At 41.7% G+C, this 26,087-nt stretch overlaps 3 protein-coding genes across 10 annotated transcripts in view; 1 reads left to right on the forward strand and 2 right to left on the reverse strand.

The window, feature by feature from the left end:
* atp8a1 (ATPase phospholipid transporting 8A1) overlaps nt 1-794 on the reverse strand; it is a 95,181-nt gene extending 94,387 nt beyond the window's left edge. For all 7 annotated transcript variants that reach the window (XR_008339487.1, XM_053428441.1, XM_053428442.1 and 4 more), the window contains exon 1: nt 425-794. Coding sequence is in view for 6 of the 7 variants with exons in the window: in XM_053428441.1 (XP_053284416.1) it covers nt 425-473 (49 nt within the window). In the remaining variant the exon portion in view is untranslated. The remainder of the gene's footprint in view (nt 1-424) is intronic.
* grxcr1a (glutaredoxin and cysteine rich domain containing 1 a) lies at nt 303-13,216 on the forward strand. The gene is made up of 5 exons (XM_053428448.1): nt 303-857; nt 8,855-9,315; nt 11,202-11,441; nt 11,527-11,592; nt 12,862-13,216. Exons 2-5 carry the CDS (start codon nt 8,911-8,913, stop codon nt 13,039-13,041), a joined length of 891 nt encoding a protein of 296 aa, XP_053284423.1. The 5' UTR covers nt 303-857; nt 8,855-8,910; the 3' UTR covers nt 13,042-13,216.
* Nucleotides 13,217-17,104: 3,888 nt separating this feature from the next.
* Nucleotides 17,105-26,020, reverse strand: slc30a9 (solute carrier family 30 member 9). 2 transcript variants are annotated; one of them, XM_053429243.1, is made up of 17 exons: nt 25,446-26,020; nt 24,609-24,818; nt 24,256-24,303; nt 23,986-24,085; nt 23,702-23,794; nt 23,501-23,583; nt 22,624-22,682; nt 22,076-22,143; nt 21,232-21,390; nt 20,741-20,876; nt 20,616-20,655; nt 20,453-20,524; nt 20,241-20,348; nt 19,808-19,973; nt 18,934-19,063; nt 18,717-18,830; nt 17,105-18,607 (listed from the first exon to the last, which is right to left on the reverse strand). In XM_053429243.1, the coding sequence occupies exons 1-17, from the start codon at nt 25,552-25,554 to the stop codon at nt 18,563-18,565; spliced, it is 1,740 nt and encodes a 579-aa protein (XP_053285218.1). In that variant the 5' UTR covers nt 25,555-26,020; the 3' UTR covers nt 17,105-18,562. The 2 variants fall into 2 exon arrangements, with proteins under 2 accessions (XP_053285218.1, XP_053285217.1); XM_053429242.1 differs by having other exon boundaries at nt 24,579-24,818.
* Nucleotides 26,021-26,087: the final 67 nt, after the last annotated feature.

Here is a 26,087-nt window from a genome sequence, read left to right on the forward strand (position 1 = left end):
CTGAAGGGGGGGGGGGTCCCTCTGTGTATGTGGGTGCCTGGTTTGCTGGGTGTGGATGGGGGGGCACCTTACCTTACCACAGCTGCAAGAAGCTACGGTAAGAGCCTTTGTTTAAAGGAACCCCTGATAGTTCCTCTGCAGATATGACACAGCAACAGCATCAGACTTCAGCATCACTTTGTGCTCAGGGTTCGTGTTTATCTTAAAAACAACTTTGCATTATCACGAGTTATTAAACGGTTGGATCCACTGTGGAGCCTCCGCCCTCGGTGGGGGGGGGGGGGGGGGGGGGGGTGTTACTGTACTTCCACTGACCTGCCGGCCGGCCCTCCAGCACTGCCGAGGAAACACCCGTGAAATGGGGACCGGGGTGCTCGGAACATTCCTCCAACACACCCCGCGAACTTAAGGTGTCTCTACATACCTTCAGACCGGGTGCGGAGATCCGACACGGTTCTCTGGACGGGCGGCATCTCTCCGCGCAGAGCCGGGAGACGGCACCTGTCAACGCGGCCGTTAGTTCTGCTCCCCCCGCTGCTGCTGCTGCTGCCGCTGCTGCTGCCGCCGTTGAAGACTCACAGAAAACGGGTGAAATATCAGCGGAGGAGTCGCTCTCATGCGCGGGTACCGCCGAGCAGGGTGGAAGGTGTTTACGAGAGGTAGTCAACATTCATTTCCCGCTGGTGAGAGGACCGTGAACAGGAGCCCACCGCCTCACGGATCTCCCCCAGCATCCCGGTTCACACGGCGGATTAAGGAGTCGACACACGCCGCCAGTCTGGAGGAGCGGAGTCGGATTTACCATCCAGTCAAGTGAGGGGGACGGACCGTACCACTTTTAGCCGCAGCGAGGGGGGGTGAGTAAACATGAGGAAAGCCATTTAACCATTACTCGCACAAAAATACATTTTTTTTAGAATAAAAAATACAACATAGTAGTTCTTTGCATCTCTATTGTAAATTTATGTTAATATTTACATACTTTTATACAACAGGCCAAGAATGTAGTTGTTGGTGTGGGTGCTCCCCCCTCTGCAGTAGATGTTCACACGTTGAAGACACAACAATAGTACAGTGGGTGGGAGTTACCACATCTCAGCCTTCTTTGTATATAAAATACAAGTATTCATGTATTAATACTCGCTGCAGTGCTAGAGAAAGATATCCTCCGCCACAGTTAATACTCTGTCAGTGTTTGATCATTGAGGGAAAGTCTCCACATAAACTCGTTTTTACAATATCTGACCTTATATCTGCACTTCTTTCAGTGGGAATATAATATATGACATGCACTAATCTTTACATGTAATAAGTATCATTACAATCATATCTGCTAGTACAAATATACACACATATATATGGTTAATGTAGTTATATCTGGAATATACTTTTAAAACGAAACTGAAAGCATGATGTCGGCTGTTATTAGCAGTAGTAGTGGAAAGTATCAAAGTGTATTGAGTTGGGTACGACACTTATAGTAAGGACAATTTTGAACTACATGAGTAATTCCATTTTTAAGCTACGACACTTTTACTTCACTACACTTCAGAGGGAAATATTTTGATAATAGTAGTATACACATTGAGATACATATAATACAAATCACAATGAACAACTAATCTATGATGTACGTTACATATACCCACATTGATACATCAATAATTATAATGCAATATCATATATTATTCTGCTTTGTGAGTCCTTTAACTTTTGGTATGTTAACTATATTTCTATGTAAATACTTTTTACTTGTACTCAAGTATGATATGCAAGATTTTAAGAGAATATTTCTGCACTTTTTCAGCTGTGAAAGATGAATACTTCTTCCTTCACAAATTATCATATATTTTATATAACACAGTGGAATGGTATTATTAAATTACTGTGTGATATACTAATATCACACTAATGCAGTCTATATAAATATTCAGTATTTGTTATGTTATTTGACCAAAGACATAATGAATTGTTGATAATAATGCTTTACAAAATTGTAATGTATTAGATACCTGGCCTAACAGAGGCAAAACAAACTTTGGAGTTTGCTCTGGCACCATGCAGAGCCAGATAAGAATTGCATGCTAAATATGACACCCTGTGAATAGGCCTCTAATAACAAACACTTTACTCTTTAAACTGCCTAATGTCAGATGTTTTTTGTATGTTCAATAGTTCAATATGGCATACGTTGTGTCCTCTCTCTCCCAAGCCAGGATAGGGTTTTTTGTTCTCCAGGATATGGACAAATAACTAAAATTATCGATCCATAAAAAAGCTGTTTAAATGAGGGAATAAATAAACTCACAAATATGTAAAATGTAATGTTTTTGCAGTGGAAGACGTCAGCATCTTCTCCCCAAAACAATGTTATCGAGCAGTTGTAGTAGACACTAGTGTCAGTCACTGTGCTATTATATGATTATGGTCCAGAGACAAGCTCAGCAGAAGGTCTAATCCTGGGTGATTTACTCCAGCTCGCTTTACATCCCTCATCAGTGTGTCACTCTGCTGTCACTCTGCTGCTCCATCACAGAGACTCTCGCCTCCCAAATATAGGACACATCAAAAAGCGGTATATGCAAATCAAAAAAAAAATGAAGAAAGCTGTAACAGTGGTGTCTCTGCTGTGACTGCTCGCTCGCTGCACACACACCGTGAGGTTCTCATCCCCACTGCAGTTGAAATGCAAATGACACTGGCGACAGCATTTGTACAGCAGCAGCACCACTGCAGTCGCCGGAGAGAACTGCAGTGTTACAGACTCACGACAGTTTGTCTGATGTGTGTGTGATGCAGCGACAGAGTCCTGTGCAGGTCCATTTTTTATTTAAAGAGAGTTTAATGCCAGACTATTTGCACTTTTCTTGCAATTTAAGATCTTTCGTAGTAACTAATCAGGGAATCTGTGGTAATAATTTCCATATTTGCTGTGAAAATTGAATTGTATTTACTGTGGAGGAGGATTAGGGGGGAATGAGATTATGCTGCTGCACCTGAAAACATTCTATTTGTGTATGAGCTATGCAGTACAGCAAATATAAAAACACAATGCATATCTGTGTTCAACACCTCTTTCAACAGAGATATTCAGTAACAACAAAATGAATCAATGTTAATAATCAGCATGTTTTTCCTTTTTCTCAAAATGTTAGTGCAACTGTCGTGTCCTCTTCACACAGATTGTGTTACATTGAAGTTAAAGATTCAGCACATCCAAAAATAAGACACGAGCACCTGAACATCTCCACCTCCTCCTGTGCCTGCTACAGACACATCTTTCCTAAAGATTTCCTTTCTTTCCCCCCACTCCGACTAATTCAACATCAGCTCGCCACCACAGGGATTTGGCTCTGTAGCTCCCGCCGTTGCTAAGCAACAGTGACAAGAAGCCTGCCTCTTCGATTATGTGTGTGTGTGTGTGCGTGTGTGTGTGCGTGTGTGTGTGTGTGTGTGTGTGTGTGTGTGTGTGTGTGTGTGTGTGCGTGTGTGCGTGTGCGTGTGTGCCTGTGCGTGCGTTTTGGTGTTGTGTTTTGTAGCGAATCCAGCCCAAACAAAGAGTAGTTAAACCATGTTTCTAGCACTGTAAAAATCTGTGTCAGTTACACACAGCAGCAGTTTGTTTTATTACTGATCAGTGTGACCTAAACACATTTAACTGATAACACCTTTGTTCAATCATATGCTTTTATTTGCTATATTGCATTGTAAATATGTGCTTTGACTGCACGTGACTGCAGTGCATACTAAAGAGCTAACCAGACGACAAACAATGAACTGATACTAGAATCAGTTCTTCTTTATTTCATTTTGTCCACAAAATAAATTAGCAGTTGCTTTATTAATTCCAACGCGAAAACAACAGTTATATGGGGCGTCCTCGTGACCTAGTTGTTATCCCTGAGTTATGTAATAAAGGCAAAAATGAAAATACATTAACAAATTTTCTATCAAATTTTGTGTTTCCCAACCCTTAAGCTTTGTTAGAATCAAAATCTATTAATTTTCTCTGACTCAATTATAAAGTATGCTGTCTGATCATTTGTAGTCAGGTTGACCCAGTTTTTAAACACCTACCTCAAGGAAAAAAACTAGAATCTTCCAATTCAGTTTTTGTTTTCCAGACAAACTAAAGAACCAAGTTTCCCCTTATATGGGTGGAGAAAAGTCAGTTTAATCATCTGAAGATACAAAACTCAAAACCATTTGGAGCCATAGATTAATTTGGTAGCAAAGACACACTCAAGTACTTATTTGGCTTCTTTTTATAAAGAGTATTATGATGCACATATTTGTAAAAACTCTTAATGTTATACTCTTATCTGTATTTTGTATATCCCTTTATTCTCATTATCGTGGTCTGTATATATTTCTAATCTTGGCTGGAGGAACTGTAACGAAACCCCCAAATCCCCCGGGATCAAAAAAGTATTTCTGATCCTGATAACTTTCGACCTAATGATCACAATAATTATAAGATTTTGATAAGTTCTTCTTGTCAGCTTCTCCACATCAAACTGCAGTGACTTTGCAGTTAACAAAGAAGATGTTCAATGGGCTGTATGATGATGATGATGAGTGAAACCCTCCACGATGGAGCCTCTCGTCTCTGCAGACAAACACTTTGCTGCCGTTGAGTAAAAAACATGGAAAAACTAATTCAGACTAAACTCTGCATGTAAGCCTCTGTGGCTCCCGGATGATTTTAAGAAGGTATCCAGTTAACTATAGAGGATGGACTGCCCTCACCAGTATCTTTCCCAAAGTCCTTTAAGCTGTTGCAGTGGTCGACTCCTGCAGGTAACCTCAATGCTGTAGTGCTTAGCAGATGCAGAGTAATTCATCATCCACAGCTTGATTTATACGTTAATTGTATTTCAGGGACATTTACATTTAGCTCGGCACAGAACGGTTCAGTTAATGCTTCATTTTATGCAAAGTAAGAGGGCGCTTTAGATTATTTCTCAATTTCACCGCCACCGGAGCGGGTCTGATAGGAAAAATGAATCTTTGAATCATTGATTTGATTATTAGTCACTTCTCTGATCGAACCCAGCCAATGGGTGCAGTCATGAAGCATGAGGCCCACAGCAGCCACAGCAGCATCTTCATCCCCCTGCATCTTCATCCCCCCTCAATACAGCTCTTGAGGGAGTGATTTGGCAGCGTGAAGCTTATAGCTTTAATTGAATTGCATTGTGCCCCCTTGTGGATGTTGATCTGCAGTCAGGGAAGCGTGGGATGGTTTGATGGCCAACTAATCCCAAATGGTGAATCACTGTGGAGTCATTGTCCTGAAGTCCTGTTCACAATTATTGATCACAAATGTGAGACTCAATCTCGCCAGCATCACCCAAGACAGATTTTACGGAGGGAAGAGATCGTTTAAAAGGGATAGATCAGTCCGATTCTGTCTCATTACAACAAATTCAATAATATCATGCAAATCAGTCATATTGTGGAGTAAACACAAAGATCCCACTGGCAATCCTTTATCCAGGCGGCACCAAATGAAAGCCATTCATCAAACCGCACTGTTTGACTTTTCCCTCTCAGTCACAGCCGAGCAAACAAACAGCAGTGGAATTACAGAGCGCTGAAGTATTCATCTTTTCAAATGGCTTTTTTAACAGCGGCTGAGGTGACAGGCGACGCGACATTAGCAGTACTGATGAGGAGGCTCAGAGATAAGCTCTCCAGGTTGAGAGTGCATGTGAGGTTTGTGTAGCAGACGTGAATAGACACCATCTCAGAGGTGTCTTTTCCAAATGTGCTAAAGTGAGATAAAATGGCTGCTTGACTCAACATGACATGGGTGTGTTTCAGATAAGCCTGTCTCCCCCCCACCCCATCCTGTCTTTGCAGTAGTGGAGACACTTGTTTTCATGTATTTTCTATCTCGTCTCATCGACTGTTGTCTCACTTTAACTGAGTCCATGGGAGTTTTTCGTTGTAATAAGACAAATGAGGATAGTGTCTCAGAAAGCTACAGGGTGTGTGAGGGGAGCAATGAAAGAGAAAACGTTCCTCCATGATTAAAAAAAAAAAAAAAGTGAATCTAATTAAAATGAAAATGATATGTAAAGACCGTGACTGATTTATTCCATTTATAAGAACAGTATGTTCAGCTGGTAGGTTCAGCTCACAGCATAAGCAGCTTTATCCAGACACTGACGGACAAAATGGAGAATTTCTAATCCAGCCAGGACGACTGTAATATAATATCATATCATATCATATCATATCATAGTGATGGATCTCTTTCATTTCAAAAAGCACAAACAGCATCAGTCATGTAACATTGAAACACATGTACAGTCAAACATTGAAACACAAACTGGTCATTACTTAAACCAGTATGATCCACTGACCTTGACATATAGTTTATTTACAACAAAATAAAATATTGTTCGGATGAAAGAATAAATATTATATATTTATAAATAGGTTTGGTGTCTCCAAAAACCAACGATCAAGAATGATACTTTTTGAGGTCATTATCATTTCTTTTGCAGATTTTACAAAGTTGTTTTTCAAACTAGTCCATGTGTCCACAGGGGTAATGGAGCAATGCACCACTCAACCAAATCAGGGAACGAGATGGTTTGCAGGTAAACACGAATGAAAATATGCATCAACAGAGGAATTGACACCGTTTTCAGACATACAGTCAGTCACACATAGTTAGAGCTCAATTTGAAATAAAGAAAATACTCAAGTTCTAGGATGATGTTGAAACACATTTGATGCATTTTCCAGCCTCAGCTGCTCAGACAGTAACGTAAAAGTCTAGACACCTGAATGGCCTCTATCATTGGCTAACAGCAGCAATATTATGCAATGAGCCTTTACAGGACACATTGTAATAACTGCTGTGAAGCTCTCAGAATGAAAAACAGTTTAAAGGAGAATTAGAGTCAGTGTGGATCAATAAAAGACGGAAAAACAGCCAGACTCATATTAGTACTACAGCCTCAGGACGACATTAGATCTTGGTGTGACACATTAGACAGAGATGGATTTTCTCTAATGATCAGCACGAGCTGATACAAACAGGTGTTGGTATGCTGTGTGTGTGTGTGTGTGTGTGTGTGTGTGTGTGTGTGTGTGTGTGTGTGTGTGTGTGTGCATGTGTGTGTGTGTGTGTGTGTGTGTGTGTGTGTGTGTGTGTGGGTGTGTGAGAGAGAGAGAGACTTGTACCTCAGAGGCCAAACTGCAGCACTCAAGCAGAGTGGTGCTGTCATTGCTATGAGCTGATGTGTCACATCTCCAGGAAGCTGCTTCATCACCTGTGACACACGCACACGCACACACGTACACATCAAACAAGAACTGGCGGTGGCGTCTCAGTGGACACGCTGCGGTATTGTGTCACTGTGACACATTATACGGTCTGGTCCCCTTCTGCTGTGTGAGGACACCCAGTGAACACCTGTACCTCCACTCTGGGTGTAACACAGTAATGAGCCAATTGGAATACACACTGACGTCATGTTTTCATGCACATGGACAATGTCACAGGAGATTTTACTTCATAATAAAAGAAGCAAAGTTGTTGCACCTGAGGAAACTTCCAGTTTGTTGTTGAAATTGGAGCCATAATGACATAATTATTGTTTTTTTTTTGTATTTCTGTAAAAACAGTAACAACCCTTTATACGGTCATTGCATTGTTAGTTAATTAGTCATTCTGTATATATTTGTTTTTCTTTATTGAAGATCAAAATTGAAAATAAATAAGCAAATCAATGAATGACTCAACAATACATAAATAAATAAGCTACACGCAGAAGTAAATAAATGATATACTGAATATCTATGTACACTTTTGCTATGTGCTACTTAGATGCTAACTGCACATTCTGGTGGTGTATGCAATGACAATTAAGATAAAGCGAGACCTACATTTTTAAACCATATAAATTAAAGTGTAAAAAAACTGACAAAATAAAAAAAAATGGGATAAAATAAAAGCAACAAGCCAAAACATAAAACATTTAAAGGGTACAGGTATAATTTAAGTTCAAAAAAATATCTGTCAATGTTCAAACAAAGTAAAATTAGAGGATTAAAAAGTTAAAATAAGGTAAAGAATATTCATGTACACATGATACAGTTCTCAGCCAGCAGTGGATGTATTTATTCATAAACCCAAATATTTGATAAATCTCAAATTTGACCTGACGATGGCACTGAATAAAAAGTTGAGGGATCAACAAAAGTTGTTTGGATACATTTTCTAGGAACCATAAGTGTCACGTGCCTCTCCCATAATTAGTAGCATAAATGTTGAGATATTGCTCAAGACATGAAATTTCCTCCAGTAGCTACAACTTATGCAAGGTGCTATGTCACAGTGCAGGGTTATTTGTGTATGTGTTTATGCTGAGTGGCTGTGTGTGTTCAGGTGTTTGGCATCTTAATGATTCAGTCATTTTTGGTTTCAATTTTAAAGAATCTCACCCACATTAAAAATATGACAGTAATACGTTTTTTAATGTGACCGATGCAGAAGCTGTTTTTGCCTCACAGTTTATCCCAAGAGGCACACATGTTTGTTTGTTTGATTAAAGCATATCAAGTCAGACCATTAAAAGTCTTCTGTCAAAGCTTTGGTGAAAACTGTGTAAACTGTGATGAATAATTCAGAGACAACGATCATTTTACTTGAGTTGAGCTTGCTGGGTTGCCATGGAGGAAATGCATGTATTATTTACTGCAGTGTGAGTGTGACTGTAAGGCAGCTTACAGACGCTCAGTTGTTTTTAGATCTGTTCCAGCACCCAGGATTAAACCTGCTAGTAATCCATGGGAAACAAAATAGTGTGTCTGAGCTGCATGTTTATCTTTGCAGGAGAGGCAGGGAGCTGCGGTGCTGTACGGAGCATGTAATGTAGCAGAGGGCTCGCAATGGAGGGGACGATGCTGACGGAGGGGCAGGAGAAGCCCCAGAAGCGGGTGAGGTTCCGAGTGGCTTCTGGGAACAGCGGCCGGGTGCTGAAGGAGATGTTCAAGGATGAAGGGCCTTCGGACTCCCTGGAGTCAGACTGCACCAGCAGCTCTGACACTGACAGAGCCAGCACCCCCTCCACAAGTGGAGAGCCGCATGGACACCTGTATGGATACATGGGCTCGGAGCTGGACGACAGCGGGAGCGAGCCCGATGACCTGCTCATGTATGCGGGGGCCACCAAGGACTGGTCGTTCACCACCAAGAGGGTCAACATACTCAGTAAAAATGGGACTGTGAGGGGGGTCAAGCACAAAGTCAGCGCAGGTCAGACGCTGTTTGAAAACCTTCCCAATTGCAACAGTGTGAGTAGACCACATCCGACTGGAACTCGTCTGATTCAAAATAACCTGTTTCACAAACCACATCTTTTTTTTTTAGCTCCAGTTCCCATCAGTACGAGCCCCTGTCCTTAAGTCTAGTTACAGGTATGAGCTCCACCTAGGTGTATGGCCAGGATAAAAGCTCACAAAAGAGGACAAGGTCGCAGAGCAATTAAAGATTGATGATGCATTTCGTTAAGTGTTCCGAGAGAAACCGATCAGGTTAATGAATTCTCTGCACTTCGCTTTCTAGTGTCCCGGCACAAAGAAGTGTTTGTTATTCTGATGTAAGTCTTGGTCGTCCCGTACGCTGATTCAGAGGTGATGCAGAAGGTCGTGTGGAAGAAACTGCTGTGTGATGTTAGGTGGAGACTGGGTACAGAGCAGATAAAGCTTCTCACCGTGATTAAGAGAGATAATCTTTCTTTAAGGGTGACGTTTAAATGCTTACCAAGGTGAAGCGGTATGATCCAGGTCCTGAAGGAAAATCTTTTGCATTGTTTAAAAAACTTCTTTGTTTTATTGTCAGCGTTTATATTATAAAAAACGTGAAAGCTCTGATTACATTGTGCAATGGTTTTTCTCACTTTTAGAAGGTAGCTGTCGGATTTGGCATGTTGTCTTGAAAGCTAAAGCTGTGCAGAGCTTTCAACTTAAGCCACATTTTCATCTGCAATAACATTCAGTATCTCTGTTGAACGGTCCACCAACAGTATCTCTCTTTTATTAAAGATATTTTGGGGCATTATAGATAAATTGAGAGAGCAGATTTAAGTGTGGAAGTGGGAGAGAGAGAGGAGGGAAGACATGCAGCAAAAGGCACCGTCGGGACAGAACCTGCGGCCGTTCCAGGAGAACTGAAGCCCAGTAGCTCACCTGGTTGAGTGGGCGCACCAACCTACAATATCTTCAATCATGTTCCAGCCTCTGCACAGTGAATTGATTTCTAAACTCTCACTAAAGTAAATGCAGACCAAAGGAAGCTAGCTGAGGGGAGGACGAACACATTTAAAGTCTTTAAGTCAGTGCTGTACTTTTCTGAAGTGGTTTTAATTCCTGAAAGCCATTCGGATAACACATAATGTGTTGTAATAAGTGGTTTTAAAAAAAAGTGTGGCACCACTTTCTAATAAGGCAATAAGTTATAACCCAGTAATAACACGTAGTCCCACAAACACAGGCTTGAGAGTGGTATTAACGTATATGTGATGTCAGTTGGTGGAATCCTCGTTGCATTTTGACCCCAATCAGACTTCTGTCCTGAGTGATCTGATCTCAGGTTCAAGTCTGAGTGCACCCAGATGGGACCTGAATGCATCTCAGACCACATTCAGAGGTGGTCTGGGAATAATGTGACCGCATTCTTTTTGCTGTGTGAACTCAAATCCTTCCTGGGCCACAAATACAGAAGGCCGACTCAGCTGATGACCTCTGACCTGCTGAACTGTCACAATTAATCAAACATTGTTTCTTATGCTTCTGTGTCCATATGTCTATTTGTTAGAGACCATAATATCAACCCTGACCACCACATAATGATGTGTTTAATTTCTAACAGGACTTCATACTAAATGTGCTTTCGGTTCAGAGTCGTCTGACTAATTGTGTCTTTGTTTGCAAACTTCAAAGTTTTCTCTGTCTTAGACATCATAACTGTATTCAAACTGATTCAATAGCAGGAAGTATTTCATTTTCACTTTGTCAAACATCAGAATCGATAAAACTTCTATGTAACAATGTGTTTTTGATCAGTTTTTTAATCTGCATATTACTGCCGCCTAGAAAACATGATGTAATCTTTCCACGTCTCTGAGGGTCAAGTTAAATGTGCATATATTAAAGTAAACCTTGTGTTTCCTCCCTTGTAGTTGGAGTTGTTGCTTGAGTTTGGGCGGATTGTCATCTACACGACCAGTTTCCGTGTGGTGAGGACGACCTTCGAGCGCTGCGAGCTGGTCAGAAAGATTTTCCAGAACCACAGGGTGAAGTTTGTGGAGAAGAACATCGCCCTGAACAGCGAGTATGGGAGGGAGTTGGATGAGCGGTGCAAACGTGTGGGAGAACCTCCTTCGTTACCAGTTGTGTTCATTGATGGACACTACCTAGGGGTCAGTACTTCTTCATAATAATATCTGATATCAATATGCTCTAAAGTTTATTAAATATTGAATATTGACATTTCTTGTTCTGCAGGGTGCTGAGAAAATACTCGGTATGAATGAATCAGGAGAGTTTCAAGATCTTCTGATAAAAATCGAGGTTGGTTTGCTTTGAAAATCACACTTTGAATAGTTGATGGTGGTTAAATGTACGATCAGCCACTTGGTTTGACACATGCTGACATGTTGAATCGTTCCTACATTTAGCAGCACATGTAATATTAAAGGTGATTATAGAGTCGAGATACTAAATCAACGCTCGGTGTTTGTCCAAAGCCATTTAGATGAACACATGCAAACAGGAGCAGTCAACCCCCATCACTAGTCGTGTCGTCAATAAAACATGAGCAATGTTAAAGATGCATGCACATGAATGAGAGACCATCAGTAATGGAGGGCTTTTTATTGATAGTGCCTCCAGCACATTTGTTCAAACCCACAAACGGACACGGAGCACATCCCTCTGAGCCGCGAACCCAGATTGTGCAAATCTATTTTTCACTTTGAGCTGCAGCAGCAACGTCGCTCACGCAGCCACTGGCCTTTTCAAAGGCTTTAGCTCTAATCTGGAGTTTAGACTTCATAAGTGAGAGCAGTGTGATGACATTTACGTCATAACTCCCCGTCACGGCAGGCCGCTACTGAAGAATGAGGCTCTGAAAGGTCATGCATCCACTAATTAGTCCTGAGCCAGCAACATGACGTTATTGTGTTTACAGTAGATCTGTAAATCTACAGTTAGATACAGTTTATCTGCAGCTGTACACCAAAATAACAGTTTAACATTTTGTAAAATACGATTATTGACAGGGGTCGGATGAGAAAATATATATCACTCTACTCTGTGCTAAAAATGAAGCTACAGACAGGAGATGGTTAGCCTAGCTTAGCACAAAGACTGGAAATGGAGGGAAACACCTAGAAGGACCGCTGAAGCTCACCGATTAGCATCTGTTATATCTAATGACTTGGTGTTTTTTTTTCAATTCAATGGCAGCCATTTTAACACATTTGTTGACATTTCAAGATGATGTTCTCAAGTAGGAGCTGAGGTTAAAAATATCAGTACCTCAGAATAATTAGCTGACATTCTAACGTGATCGCTCATAATTACGATCCTCACGATATAACATATGTCTTAAATGATACTTTCTGCTTCATGGTGAGGAGGCTACATTGTGTTTTTACACTTTTGGACAAAGCTAGGATTGTTGTCAGTCCTTGTGCTATATTCTTATATTCTATAGTAGCAGCATCGAACTTCTAATATCATTCAGACTATGAAGCTGATTTAAAACCTTGTAAATCCAGGTGTGAAATGTCTAATATTAAGTGTTTATTTTCTTGTCATCTATCCACTTCCCTACAGCGGGTACAGCATCCCCAGACGTGCCAGTCCTGTGGGGGCTTTGCCTTCATCCCATGCCCAACGTGCCACGGCAGCAAGATGTCCATATTTCGCAACTGCTTCACGGATTCCTTCAAAGCCCTCAAGTGCACTTCCTGCAACGAGAACGGTCTGCAGCCCTGTGTGAGCTGCAGCCGCTGAGGACGTAACGTGCCTGACCCTACGTCCTCCCTCACTTCTCTGCGACCTGAGACAGGACCCTGAACTGGACTGAAACACAGGCAGTGACGTGAAACACAGCAGGTCTCTTCTTCCGTGGCCATTGTTAGTCAAACAAACAAGGAATTTGTAATAAATCTGTGACTTTGATATTGATGCTATGAGTGTATTGGATATCCTTGTAATTTATTTTTTATATATATAAAGTTTTCTCCCATTAGATTTTAAATTCTCACCCAAAAAGTTTCTGTCTGGGTCGGTAGACACAGATGAACTAGTTTCACCTCAGGCAAATTTAAGCGTGTTAGTTAATTAGAGAGGAGGCTCCTTCATTAAGGATGCTCTCATTACTAATCCCATATCAGACAGAGTTAGGGATAACGGACACTGAGGACAGAGAGGGAAAGTCCAGGGCTCAATTTGCAGCAAGCACAAGGCCTGAAACTGGACCTTTGTCGTCACAGGGGATCATTCAGTCGGAACAAAAAATACAACATTTACACACACTTACATTCAAATAAATCAAGGACTCAAATGTTTGAATTGTACTTTATATATTTCTGGTCTTTCAACAAACGTACATATAATTATAGTCAATTATTTATTTACAAACCCAGAGATGTTGCAGCTATAACAGAACCTAACTTATAATTACATTTTTTAAATTATGACTAAAACAAATTACAGATGAAGGGACGCTATGACATTTGTGGTAAACTTAAGGAAACTTCAATTTTACAATTGGGGAATTAGCTCGAAAATCGACTTTAACTTGAAAGCAATTATGATATTTTTTATTTCATCTGGATGTTGAAAGAAGAACTTTTGCTGAATGGGATGAGTCGCTCTGTGACTCACATGCAATGCTCATACATACACAGTGGGACTTATCCAGAAGCAGCCCAGCGCAGTGTAATTAATTGGTTCAATAATGTATTGGCTGCTAAAGGATGTCGGTTTGCGCTGAATAATTCAGCCCAGAACTTCATGTGCTCCAGTTTTTTTTTTAACTATATAAAATCACTACCCAAGTCACTCCACTGCTCACAATCCCTGCAGGTCACATGCAATCCTCGTCACTTCGTGGGATTTTAAATGGATGATGTCATTCAGTGTCTTTCCATCCGAGGGGGTCAGGGAGACGCGGCGCCCGAGCAGCTCAGCTCTCTACGCTGTCATAGCCCTGTACAATGCTGCTTGAACATGATAAGACAAGGCAGCACTGTAAAGAGGCTAAAAGCGAAGAGCAGGGAGGTGGTGATGATGGTGCTCATCCGACAAGGGGAGTTTTCCATCACATTGTGCCTGGATCGCTCTCGAGGCTCCTGTGATATAACAACCCCATCGATCAGTTAGAGAAACGATATACAAAACACACACAGTTTCACACACACACACACACACTTGCAATAATATCTTTGTGAAGACACTCACTGGCATGGTACATTTCCTAGTCCCTAACCTTAACCATCACAACTAAATGCCTAACCACAACCCTTCCCTTGGGGGTTAACATAATCCTAAAACAATAAAAAAGGTATTTAGCGTGAACCTTGTTTCTCTGCTCGTCTCTGCACTCAAGGTGTCCTCTGTCCTCTGTCCCTGACCTAAACCTAAACTCTAATCCTGCCCCTGAGGCCAAGTATTAACCCTCAAACAGCCGATTGAATAATGAGGACCGGTCAAAATGTCCTCACTTTGTAAGGTCTGTGTTTGTAAACAGACTATGGTCCTAACAAAGATGTGAATATGCACACACTATGGTTTGTGGTGCTTCCTTGTGGGGACCTTGCATTGGTTTCTACTCATTGTGGACAGGTGGACCAATTAGTTTTTTCCTACCTGACCTATGACCGATTCATACCGAACCATAACAATAACATTGTCTAGGATCTCAGAAATGACGTTTTGCCTCTTTAGGACGTGGCTTTTCCCAAGATCAGTGGTTATGCTGGAAAATGTCCTAAAGAGGCAACAGTAACACACACACAAACACACACAGAGACACACACAGACCTTACCTAACCAATTAACCATTCACCATGAGCAATTCATGTCTAATCCTAACCTTAACCAGGACCTTAGAAATTAGGTCTTGCCTCATTAGTTGGTCCCCGTGAGGTCTTTATGCTGGAAAATGTCCTTAAATGACAACGAGTAGACACACACACACACATAGACACACAACACAGGCAAATTATGTTATGTTTTTGTGCATGGGTAAAGGGATGTGATTACACTGCTACACACACACAAACACACAACCCGAGTATCTTGCTTTGCGCACAGGAGAAGACGGGGCTGTGGGTTTTGTAACCACATTCTGGTGATGGGGGGGATGCATGAAAATCTCAGACCCCAACTGTGCAGGTTTACTGCGCCCCCATCTGTAAGCTGCTGGAGAGTCCACATTATGACCAATCGAAAATATGTATTTAAATAAGACGAACGAGGATTCTTATTATTATTATTATCATTCTTATTATGAAGCTGCTTCCAAATTGCCCCAGATGGATGGAGGTGGAGGCAGAGACGTGCAGGAGGCTGCAGGAGGACGGAGATGTTTTCCTCCAGACGCGTCTCGACGCACGTTTTCCTTTTCACCATAATGAACCAAAATCAGCTCGTTATTCTTTTCGTTTGCATTCACAATCAACGTGCACACACTCTTTCCGTGCGGAGACATGAGGATGGGGGCAGCGGCGCGACGGACTCGGGGATGGAGATGACGAGACATGACACCGATAAGAAAACATTGAACGGAGAAAAACCTGCAGTGGAGTGATCCGCGTCGCCTCCTCTCCCCGGGATCCGCGTCCAAAAACAACCAGAACGAGCGTGTTTCCGTGGAGGGGTCGTAGCGTGGTCCGGCCGCGGTGCTGTGCGTAATGTTTTGAATGGTCGCTCGATGCGCAGACTGGTTGGAAAGGACTGTTTTTTATTGACGTCAGCGCACAGGCTGCTGCTGCTGCTGCACCCCCCCCCCCCCCCTCACCCCTCCTCTTCTCTCTCTCTTCTCCTACAACTGCACCATCTAATGGACTCAGCTTTACATTCCAGTCGAGCATCTGAGCCTCACACAGGAAAACAGAAACACTCGCATCCACAGACACGGAAAAACGGATCCAGATGTGGTCAATGATGTTCCTGGTTTAATCCCATAACATCCAACCAGGGTCATTTAGTCCTCCTGGGGATGGGCAGTAAGATAATGTCAATGGTTATTGCAATGGTTTTGTTTTTACTATCGTTGATTTTACACTCATTTTGATAGCCTATTATTGCAGTGCGTATTTTGCTGTTATTTGATTGCTGATACATGCAGTATCAATATTAATAATGTACTTTTCATCGGTAGCAAATAAAAGAAATCTCTAGATTTTTTTTTTTCATTTCATTTTCATTTGTTTCTTTTTTTATAAAATGTTTTTGTTTTATCCTCAAGCTTTTCGTAAGTTGAAATCACTTCATCGGGCTGCAACATTAAAAATGATGTCAACACATTAATTACTTTGGCATTTTGGTAAATTAAGTGTTCAGGGTAGTGTCTTTAATGTTGGTGGGCTACTTATCTATATTCTAAAGCTTGTGATGGATCAGTTCTCTAAACATGACTGATATTTGAACATCAAGATCCATGAATTCTCTTATATTAAAGGCAATGACAATGTCAAAAATGCCCTATCCCATAATGTTAAGGAAATGGTGAATTGTTTCTTCACTGACCCACTGCATCTTTCCATCAGGTTTCATGGAAATCAATCCTGTCGTTTTTTTGTAATTCTGCTAACAGTGAAGATTGAAACCACAGCCTTCACTCAGGAGCAAACATAAACCTTTAAACTTAAGGTAATAATAATGACACATTTATCATAATTCATACATCAATAAACCCAGATTCCTCCATAGCAAGACAGGAACCTCAGAGACCCTGCTCGACCCCAAACATCACAGGAAGTGGATGACACCTGGTGATGATGTCATCCATGACATTATCATCACACAGTATGAACAAGAGAAAAGAAAGAAACTGAAGAACACGACAGAGAAGCAAAGCAAAATATTTTTAATAAATTACTTCACATTTATCCCATCTCCTTCAGCAGCTGCGATTTCATCGTAACCAAAAGTAAATTTTTAATTATTAACACCTTCAAAAATATATGTCCACCATCCCGATAGCGTTGAAATGACTGGGCCCGCCTCCTGAAGCAAAGCTAGATGTTAAGCGGGCGGATGTGACTGTAAAAACAGACACAGTCAGTGTGTGTTGCTTTTAAACAGCAGAAACTCAAAGTGGGAGATTATTTACTTTGGTATTTTGGTACATGTTCAGGGCGACGTCCTAAATGATTAAAACAACCTTATCATAATGTCGGGACTGGATTAAAACCCGGGGCCGTTCCATTTGTTTGGTGCTTTTTTTGTTTCGTCATCATCGGCTGCTTATTTACACGAGTGCATCTTCCTCTTCCTCATCTTCACTACAATCAATTATCTGCTGATCAGCTGCTTCAACCTCACCAGTCAAGGTAACCAGAGCTCAAATGAGAACCTGGGCTTTCAGAGTGAGGAGCAGGAGGAAGAAAAGAGATGATACTGCCTCTAATATCACGGCGACGTGAAGATGTTCACTCTTAATATTTGACCTTCAGCAAAGATAAACATGTCCAGTAAATAGTTAATCAATATAACTTTCAATTTGTCTCTGAAATGTCACAGGAATATGACATTCTAGTTTTCTTATAGCTTTTTTTGTTTTTGCACAAGCTATTGTATTAACATCAGTTCTGTCCTCAGCTCTAGCAAACAAATCAAATGAAAACAACTATTTTTACTTTGCATTTTCCAATTTTCTGTCATGTCAATAAAATCTATTCATCACGATTTCTGTCGTCACTAGAGAAGCTGTGGCGGCTTCGTCAGCTCCTCAGCTTTTAGATTAAAATAAGAAAAAAAAATCTAATATTGTCTAGAAATTAAATAAATCTATAGCTTCAATATGTAGCTTCCAGGTTTCCTTGTACTAACGAAGGAAACACTATCACTGTGGTTCAAGCATAACATCAAACTTCAAGTCTATGTAGAGATACTGGTCCTGCTTTTGTTTGTAAGTTTGACAAATCCAGATAAATTCATGGAGGAATACGAGTTCAACAAAACATCCACACGACTAAACTGTCTAATGTGTGTGAACACAACCCAGATTTTAATTTTCTCTGACAACGACACAGTTCAGTTTAGTCATGAACCAGCCACACCTGAATGGGAGTGGATCTGTGGCCGGTTGAACTCTGGGTTTCGCTAACTGAAGCCTGACTGTCATCCTCGTGTACGTACGCCTCTGGACGACTCTACAGTAAGACTTGATGATTTGTGCAGAGACGGATGCTTGTTGTGAGGTGGTCAGAATAGGAGGCAGATTGAGGAGGTGGACTCAGCCGTCTGTTCACCTTCTCTTCTCCGTACAGCAGGATGTTCCCCCAGCAGACACCCGGAGGTATTATAGGATCTCCAAGTCCACGTGACGAACCTCTGGGTTACGTTGCTGTGAAGAGACCGAACAAAGTAAGACACAAATCTGTCTGGAAACACTTGTAAAACACGTCTGATGAATTCCAATAACCTGAAATGGTAAAATGAGAAGTTTGTAGTACCTTGAGTTCCTTCTCCAAGCGGTCCACCTCAGCTCCCAGCGTGTCGATGATGTTCTCCCCGTGTTTCAGCATAAAGCTCTCTAGTTCCTCACACGTCTTCACCTGCTGAATTTCCTGCAAAGATAAAAAGTTCACTGTTAACTTTACCAGTAAAGATACATGCATTACACCAGGAGGCATGTCGGACGCATGCGAAAACAGAAAACAAAACGCTTACATTAAGGATTTGGTCAATGTCTTGTTTTTCCAGATACGACCGGGTCACCACTCGGCCGTCAAAGTCAACTTCGGCCTTGAAGCGAACTTTACTCAGCCCCATGTCAGTGGCCTTCACGTCGTGGATGGCCCTGCTCAGAATGAAACACATCAAGGAAGCTGAAGGGGAGGTCACTTCAAAACAGCATAACTCCAATGTGAAAAGAAAACCTTTTGAACATTTGAAATGAAAGTATTAATAAGCAGGAAATCTACAGGTCTTATAAAGCCATGATTACAAAAAAAGGCCTATAGACATGTTAGTTTAACTTTAATTAACAAGGGTCTTACATACTCTTTTCTTGCTTGCCTTGACCAGTAATGAAAGTGTATTTGAATCATGTAAAAACAAAAACATTATTACAGAGCTCTGTTGTGAAGCTAAATTCTTACTTAGACTTTAAATTAACCAGTGATGTTTTGAATTGGTTAATCCTCAAACCAATTCTTTAAGGTCTTAAATTTAACTAAAGCCTGTAAACAACCTGTAAATGTTTCCAGTTTTAAATTCTTTGCCCAGGCTTTTAGCTCAGTCCTTCATGCTGAGGGATTAAAGTGAATCCCTTTGTTAACAGCTGTCCCTAAAGACGTTCACGTGTGAGGACCAGGAAATACCAGCTTGTGTATTTAAAGCCTCCCATTAACAGTGGGAGACACATACAGTAACTGTTGGATCGAGTGGTCGGGCTCAACTGGTGGTCATAGGATTTATTTGCATTGACATGAATGATTCCAAACCTGACATCAGCACCTGCTTCGTGTGATATAGCTGGGGCAGTGTGTGTGTGTGTGTGGGGGGGGGGGGGGGGGGGGGGGGGGCACGTGTGTTTTCTGACCTTACAGCAGGGTCGTTCTCAAGGAACTCTGTGAGCTTCTGCACCCGATCAGGCTGTATGGAGCGTCCCAGCAGGGCCTCTGTGTTGGTGTAGATGAGGAAGGTGGAGACGGCGCCCAGCAGCGTGCCCACGCACAGAGAACCACAACTGTCATATAACGGGTTACCTGGGACGACACGGGCGGAGGAGAGAGGAATTATTAAGTCAAGTTTATTCATGAAGGACATTTAGAAATATAAAACAAATTAAATTAAATCAACCAAGGGTACCAGTGGTACTTTGAGAGACCAAAGTACAAACACACCAGAGGGAAGGACCGTAAATAATAATAAATATACCAACTGAGGACTGATAAATCCAAGTAGAGATATTGAAGATCATATAAATAAGATGTAATAAACTTATGAACTTGGAACAAAGTCTCTTTGTTTACCCGTGAGTGAGGTGAGTCCCATGCAGCTGGCAGCCATGATGACTCCTATCACAGCAGCAGCGTCCTCCAGCAGAACCACGTTGGTACTGGGGTCTCGACTTTGCATCACTGGACACATTAAACAAGTCAAGATCACATTAACATCTGGATTTTTAAGTAATATGTGGCTACATAATTACATCAAAGCACTGACAGATTATTTTTGCACATACCATATTCATAAAATGTCACTCCGTGCTTAAGGGCACTCTTCTTTATCTCATTGATGGCGACTAGTAACGTGGCTGAGAACGAGAAACAAAAAGGTGTTAAAAAACTGTTCTGTCAAAACTTCATCAACTGCGATTAGATTTTTTTATTTTTTGAATAACGCACCTCCTTCAGACACCAGAGAGCCCGCCAGGATACAGTAAGCCTGGAACACAGACACAAAACATGATGCATCACAGTCGTCCTTTATTTATCTTGTACTACAGAGAGGAGCTGAGCCAGACACTCACCCATAACAATGATTCAATGGGTCCTGGGTGCAGCAACCCCATGATGCCGTGGTACCAGGAGAGGCCCGCTCCCATCATAAAAATGCCCACGCCGCTGATGAGGGAGGCGATGTAGCGCATGTTGGAGAAGCCATACCTGAAAAACACAAAGAGGCTCAGGAACAGCTGACTTTAAGGGGCCGTCATTATATCCTCCGCCAAGGATGATATGTTTTCACCCCTCTGTCGGTTTTTAGTTATATCTGTTCGCAGGATTACATACAAATTATGCCACCAATTTAAACCTGTGGCCTGAGAAGAAGCCCTTAAATGCTGCTGCAAATGAGGATTAAAGGGCAGATCCAGGAATTATAATTTAGCATTATGACAAAGAAATTATTTTGGTTATCAGACCACTTATATTTTTATTGTCATGTCAGATGGTGCTATGATGAATCAGTATCCTTTGGCCACCACCCATGTTCCTTGCAGTAGTTGAATAAGGTGCTTACGGGTGCCCGGCGTCTGGGTTGCGGATCGACTGGCTGATTCCCAGGGCGAGAAGACCCTGGTTGCAGGTGTCGGCCAGAGAGTGGATGGCCTCGGAGAACATGCTGGCTGACCCCGTGTAGACCCAGGCCAGGAGCTTGAAGAAGAAATTCAGCCCATTGCTGATGATAAAGAAAAAAGTCAATGGCTTGTAAAGGAAATAAAAAAACTAGAGTAATGGCTCCTAAAGGTGTTGACAAACTTTACATATGGTCACATCACAGATGTTTTTCGTGGATTGATGGTTCACACTCATGCTTGTAACTGACATGTTAAAAAGTGAATGCAGCCAATTTTGGGTGGAAGCTTCTGAATTCACAAGAATTTATAAGAAAGTTTCTCTTATTTATATAAATTGTAATTTAATACTGTCATTTTAGTGAATAACAGCTTTTACACCAAAAGTTGGCATCTCCTGTAACGATCACCAAACTAAACGAGTCCCTGGGTGCATCAGTGCATCTTTGTGCAGTGAATGCGTTAATCTGCTGTTCATGTGACTGGCACATGTCCTCTAACCCAATCATCCTAATCCAATAGGCAGCACGACCTCATGTGAGACCAGAGCAGTTCCCAAATTCCAAAAAGCCTTTATCTCCAAGATCTTTACTGGTGAAAAACTTTCAATCGTTTTGCTAAAGTTTCCCAAACACGACACTAAATTATCTGACATGCTGCTCGTAGTAACCCTGCTGAGAACAGACACCCAGTTTCCCTCTTTAATCCAATACCTCCTAATGTGTGTGTGTGTCCATGTGTGTGTCTGCTAAAGCATTCAGATAAACTTGTGTGAGTGTGACAACGTACATGCAAATTGCGACCATGACCACCTTCCCTGGCCCTTGTAGAAAAGTCCCCCTCTTGCCTGATCGAGGCTTTGATGAAACAGAGAAACAAGAAGAGAAAAGTGAAATTCAGAGTTTAAGTGGAAAACAGAAACAGGTCCGATCAGTGCCTGAATGGTTTATACAGGTTATGTTCTCAGTGAAAGGGATTCCCTGTCCTGCAGTCAATGTAGTTTGTATAATTGACATAATCTGATGAGTAGAGTTCAGATTCTATGAGATGACTATGGCATAGAAGAGGAGTGCAGAACAGTGCAGTATGGTCACTGTCGTAACATCAGCTTGTACAGTAAAGAGGGGCTCTCTCTCTGAATGACAACAGATAGTGACATTGACATATAAAAGCACTGACCTCTGTCACAGGGACAAAGGTCACACAAACGCCACCTGCTGTGATTAGTGAGACCTGGACATGACAACATGACCCAGCTCACTTTCTCTTACACATATGAAGCTTGACTTTATGTTATATCATCAGACAGAATGTCAGGTGAGAGTCAGTGAGCTCACCTTTGTATTTCCCCAGAAGTCTTTGTATTCCTTCACCAACTGTTGGTTACGAAATATATCTGGAGATCAAGATTGAAAACAACGTGTCAATGAAAAAATGCACACAAACCAAAAAAACAAACAATAACAGTAGAGAAACAGTTTGGTAAAGTTATGTGCAGCAGTTCAACATTTTGAGAAAGATCCGTTTTTTTTTTTTTTTAGAGATGCTGTGACTCAGCAACTATTTTTATAGCTTCATCCACCAAGGAGGTTCCATTTTCACTTCTGTCCATTTGTTTGATTTTATCGGGAGGATTGTGCAAATACTACTGAACTGATTTAGTGCTTTTCAAGTTCATGAATTGACAGTAAATCCAATATTGTGGGAGTTTAACAACAAGACTTTAACAATACAATAATAAACTTGTTTATTTTGTACTTTTCTTTAAGCTACAAAAAGCTTAACAGAAAGAAAATAGGGAATTCACAGCCAGCAATAAAAAAAAGAGATCATATAACAAAGAGGGATAAAATGATGTTTCAAGAACATTTTGACTTGTTCAATGAGATAATAAAATGTAATAGTGTGACCTTGTGGTTTAGGAAAAATGTATTGATTACTCAAGAAAATGATTGGAGTATTATTAGATTATAAAAATTATCATTATTGGAAGGCCAACAATTTTGAGCAGAGTCAGATGAGAAGATTGTTACCGTTATTCCTTCAAAATATGCCAATGAGAGCCTCTGTTTTATAGTTATTAATCCATCGTCTCATCTGACGTCTCCCACTCTCTGTCAGAAGGTAAATAACCGTATTTCTCAAAATGTTGAACTTTTGCTGAAGACAAAATCTTTGTTCTTACTGCATGATCCAAATGGAAACAAAACCTACTCTCTTGATACTCTCTCTCCACTTCTTTCCTGATATTTTTCTCTCGGGCTAAAGCTTCCTGACTTCCCCACACGTCCAGTGCTCTGACAGTCACAAACAGAAATAAGTGAATTGACAAAAGTTATAGAACAAGGTGATGAAAACTGGAGATTGAGCAATGATGCTGTGAGCGGTTGTAAAGATGGAAGTTGTTTAACTAACTTGGCCTCGACATCTGAGCGCAGGAACACAGTGAAAGCCTCTGTGTCGTCGTGGGGGCTGCGTCTCCTGATCTTCCGAAGGTTCTCCACGTCACTGTGAACACATGAGGGGAGGGGGTGAGAAAAACATGCAGGAAGTGAAGACCTGTGTTAATTGATGTGAAGCAGCCTTCCATTAGTCAATCACATGTTTAGTGATTAACTCTGAGGAATTGATGTCATGGTTTGGCAGCATCTCAGCCAACACTGAACAGAGGAAGGATTTCAAACCATTCACTCACTTACCTTGGTTTGAGGCAGAACTCATTCATGGCTCTGACTGCGGTGATGAAGTTGTTCTGAGTGTACTTGGCTCCATATTCCCTTTTTTTCAGCACTGCCCGAACTGCACAGGACAATAAAAAGAAATCAAAGACTCAGAGTTTACATCTGATCACATTAGTCTTCAAACTTCTGCCAGCCAGAACATCCTACCCACAGAAATACACGGTAAAGTTTAGGAGTACTCCATAAAATGATGTTTAGTTTCAAGGACGTGGAAATATTGTTCTTTACCTTTCACTTGAATGGTCTCAACCGCAGACAGGCCCGGAGGTGTGAAAGCTAAACAGACAGAAATAGACGATTCAACATAGAACATTGTAAATATACTCAGCAAACTGATGATGAAGTTTTGCTAATCGGAACTTTGGTCATAAAGAAGATGAATCAAAAGTTTCTCAGGGTTTGTGTTGACAAAAGATGTAATAAGAGGTTGTCACACGTTTAACAGAGTAAATAGTAAACACAACAGTACACAAAACAAAGTCGCACATATTGACAGACAGACCCTGAATATCTTGAGTACTTCTGCGTCCTTAAAAACATTAGTTTGTCACCTAATGAAGGCGGGGGGACTTTTGCAGAACCTGGAGAGGTCGTCTCGGTTGACGCAGCATCACCCGATGGTACTTTCGGAGGACCGTCTTTACTGTCACCGGATGAAGAGTAGTACTGCACCTTCCCCACTCCTAAAGTCGCAATTCGGCCGTCTGGCAGGCCGAACCACAGGCTGTGTATGCTTCTGCTCTGCCAGCCTGTGCAACACAATGTGTGATGACTGTGAGCTTTTTCAACCCCTGCAATGAAGCACAACAAGAGGGTTCAAGAGAAAGAAGAGGAGAGCTGCAATTAACTTCTATTACCTCCACAGAGGAAGTTAGGTTTTCACCCCTGTACTTTGGTTTATCGGTCACACAAAAACATTTACATTAACATTGTGAGATTGGGATAAGGGTTTTTTCCGGGGGGACATTTTCACAGATTTCCCTTAATCGTGTTTACAGATCTAGCAGATTTGCTTTAAATGTGGGGTCATAAGATGCCTTGGCAGAGGTAAGTACTCTACTGAGTGTCTTTCAATATTTATCAATCATTTTATCTGTCAAAGAAACAACTTGGTCTATAAAACAGGAAACACGTTCTCAAAACCTTATGTGACATCATTTCATTGAGTGACATTCGACCAACAGCACAACACATGAGATATACCCAGTTTACAACGACACACAACATGGAAGTTTGAAAAGATATGATGCTTGAACGATTTGCTTTAAAATGGCTTTAACGATCAATCACAGTGTGCATCCTATCAAAAGTAACAATGTTGAATAAATCAACTAATACTGACCTCATATCTTTAAAGCAGACTATAGAGCCTCATAGTGTGTGTAATAAATGTGGGTGTGTAATCTGTGCGTCCTCACCGGAGCACAGCAGCGGGAACCCGGGGCTCCGCGGGGACACGGACGCCAGGTGCTGCAGGGTCACTCTGCAGAAGACAGGCCATGGTCTGTGGGCCAGGCTGGGGATCATCCTCGCTGTAGCGGAGCTGCAGAGCAGGAACTTGCGGAGCGGACTCACAGGCGGCCGGTCACTGTGTCGTTCGCTGTCCGCATGTCACTCTGACCCAGTTCGAGCCATCGCCTCCCAACATCTGACGCCGCACGGACAGATAACACCCGAGCGCTCACCTCGGCTGACTCGTCTCTGGATCAAATCTCTGGATCACTCCGCCGGTCGGCTAACGGCTCCGCTGCTCAAGCTAGCTAGCAGCGCAGGCTAACTTCGCTAGCCGCCGCAAGTAACGAGCTGGTTCGCGTTTCACTGAGTGTAAAGAGCAGCGGCAGTTAACTAGTGGTTAGAGTTAGTCAGTGCTGTGCGGAACCGCCAGTACTTTTCAATGGTTCCGCTGGTTCCGCTTGTTCTGGATCCACTTTGAGAATCTATGACTGACTGGAAAGAACCGACTGATACAAACACACAAGTCACCTGTGAGTGACGCAGCTGAGCTGTCCTCGCGAGAGAACGACAGCTTCCGTCAGGTTTCAGCACCTATCGCGATATTA

The sequence above is a fragment of the Pleuronectes platessa genome, chromosome 8 (assembly GCF_947347685.1).
Source record: "Pleuronectes platessa chromosome 8, fPlePla1.1, whole genome shotgun sequence".
In the NCBI taxonomy this organism is placed as follows: Eukaryota; Metazoa; Chordata; class Actinopteri; order Pleuronectiformes; family Pleuronectidae; genus Pleuronectes; species Pleuronectes platessa.

Coding starts and splice junctions, on each gene's coding strand:
- grxcr1a (XM_053428448.1), top strand. CDS start 8,911: ATGGAGGGGACGATGCTGACGGAGGGGCAGGAGAAGCCCCAGAAGCGG. Junction 11,442..11,526: donor TTGATGGACACTACCTAGGG/GTCAGTACTTCT, acceptor CTTGTTCTGCAG/GGTGCTGAGAAAATACTCGG. Junction 11,593..12,861: donor ATCTTCTGATAAAAATCGAG/GTTGGTTTGCTT, acceptor ACTTCCCTACAG/CGGGTACAGCATCCCCAGAC.
- slc30a9 (XM_053429242.1), bottom strand. CDS start 25,554: ATGATCCCCAGCCTGGCCCACAGACCATGGCCTGTCTTCTGCAGAGTG. Junction 20,877..21,231: donor AACCCAGACGCCGGGCACCC/GTAAGCACCTTA, acceptor TGTGTTTTTCAG/GTATGGCTTCTCCAACATGC. Junction 20,656..20,740: donor CCATTGAATCATTGTTATGG/GTGAGTGTCTGG, acceptor TCTGTGTTCCAG/GCTTACTGTATCCTGGCGGG.